This window comes from Glycine soja, chromosome 15, assembly GCF_004193775.1.
Source record: "Glycine soja cultivar W05 chromosome 15, ASM419377v2, whole genome shotgun sequence".
In the NCBI taxonomy this organism is placed as follows: Eukaryota; Viridiplantae; Streptophyta; class Magnoliopsida; order Fabales; family Fabaceae; genus Glycine; species Glycine soja.
This window is the reverse complement of record NC_041016.1, coordinates 38,410,267-38,412,202: the sequence shown is the minus strand read 5'-3', so window position 1 is coordinate 38,412,202 and position 1,936 is coordinate 38,410,267. Positions and strand designations below refer to the sequence as shown.

At 35.2% G+C, this 1,936-nt stretch overlaps 1 protein-coding gene across 1 annotated transcript; it reads left to right on the top strand.

Moving 5' to 3' along the window:
• Nucleotides 1–1,255: 1,255 nt before the first annotated feature.
• Nucleotides 1,256–1,936, top strand: LOC114386120 (protein NRT1/ PTR FAMILY 4.3-like). Its single transcript, XM_028346123.1, has one exon. It carries the CDS (start codon nt 1,256–1,258, stop codon nt 1,874–1,876), a length of 621 nt encoding a protein of 206 aa, XP_028201924.1. The 3' UTR covers nt 1,877–1,936.

The following is a 1,936-nucleotide window of genomic DNA, read 5'->3' as shown; positions in this document are numbered from 1 at the left end:
GGGCCTCGAAACCAATATTTTTTTCGTTTGCTATGAGAAAGGATTTAGGATTGTGCAGCCCCAGAGTACATTTTTTTTTCCTATATAGAAGAGAGGTTTGGGAGTGGGAACAATTACCATCTATATATTCTCAAGAACATCTAGAGGTTTTTTTAGTGAAGTCCAAAAGAATAATGTACATAATGCATTTGACACGTCTATCAAATTAGGCTTCAATCTTGATCCTTATATTATCGGGGAAAAATAGTTTCTATTACTTATTTAGTAAGCGAAATAAAGAAGCACATGAATGCTGCAAATGCTATGTCAGCCTATGGGAAACATATGGACAATATAACACCTCTTGCAATAAATTTGCCTTCCCATTCTTGAAATTTTTTCCAAAGACCACCAAGCAAGATAACTGTCAAGAATCATGATTGCAACATGGCTGAGTTTGGGTTATTAATTCTGGTGTCACAAGTCACAACACTAATCTGCAGCAAATCATAAGGACTTGAACAGGCTTCAGTACCATAGAACAATTTTTGCTATTCTAGTATGAATTCCCCCTTTAGTCCTTCTGTTTCCTTTTTACTCATGATTTATTGCATGTTCCATTAATCAAAATGATTAGCCAAAGGAATTACTCTTATTTGGTACATAGTTTGAAGAGAATTGATTGGTGACAAAATAAGTTGTGTGATAGTCTTCTTTTATTGATAAATATTAGTTGTTAAAATGTTAATTTTTTTAGAAGGAGAGATAGAATTCATTATCTTAGGAACTTGCATGCCCCACAGGGAGATCCAAAGCCAGAAGAAGAACCTGCAGAGCCAGTGTCATTACCAGTTGCAGAAGTCATAGCGTGTGTACGTTTGCTTTAGAATAATGGAATCGTGTTATTATTATTATCAGTGTGTGTGAAGTTCAAAGAATTGAATAAAATTTTTGGCTACTAATTTATAATCGTGTAAAATTTTTGGTTCTTGAGTCCCTCTCTTCCAAAGAAAAGTCAAGAAACGAATAGCATTAGTATTCGTAATTTCCTATTGTCATTGTCTGAACTCGTCAAAATATCATTGCTTTCTTCTTATCTTTACATAGACTTTTTTTTTACAGAGAAGGGTTTTAAGATAAATTCCTGCTTTATCTCATCTCAAATCTGTAACTCGAGCAATTGTTGAAACATAAGTTGATACAATTTAATGAGATGAATCGTAAATGTTGATTGATTATGTATAAGAAAGTATACAAATGGACGGGAAAACAAACTATGAAAATAATCTTTTTAGTTTCTCTCTATGACACCTTCTTTGTCCCATTTGTTAGAAAATTCACCGGCCATGAGTCTGGAATCTCACCTTTGCGCCGAATAGGCTTTGGTCTTTTTCTGGCTACCTTTTCTATGGTTGCAGCTGCTCTGTTGGAGAAAAAGAGAAGGGACGTAGCTGTGAACCATCACAAAGTTTTGTCCATCTTTTGGATAACCCCACAATACTTGATCTTTGGCTTGTCAGAGATGTTCACAGCCATTGGCCTCCTTGAGTTCTTTTATAAACAGTCCTTGAAAGGGATGCAAGCATTCTTTACAGCCATCACATATTGCTCTTACTCATTTGGCTTTTACTTGAGCACACTTTTGGTTTCTTTGGTCAATAAGATCACTTCAACTTCTTCTTCTTCAGCTGCTGGCTGGCTTCACAACAACGACCTTAACCAAGACAAGCTTGATCTTTTCTATTGGTTACTGGCTGTCTTAAGCTTCCTCAACTATCTCTTTTGGTCCAGACGCTATTCTCATGCTCCTTCTGCACTACCCCAACCTAATAATGCCAAGGAAATCAACCCCTACTCACAACTACATGATCGCCATCACAATAATATTATTCCATAGATATATATATACTCTTTTCAAAATATTAATTATTTTATAGTTACTGTAAAGAATTATATC

Bases quoted from the DNA above. Each gene is read 5' to 3' on its own strand.
- LOC114386120 (XM_028346123.1), top strand. From the start codon at position 1,256: ATGAAAATAATCTTTTTAGTTTCTCTCTATGACACCTTCTTTGTCCCA.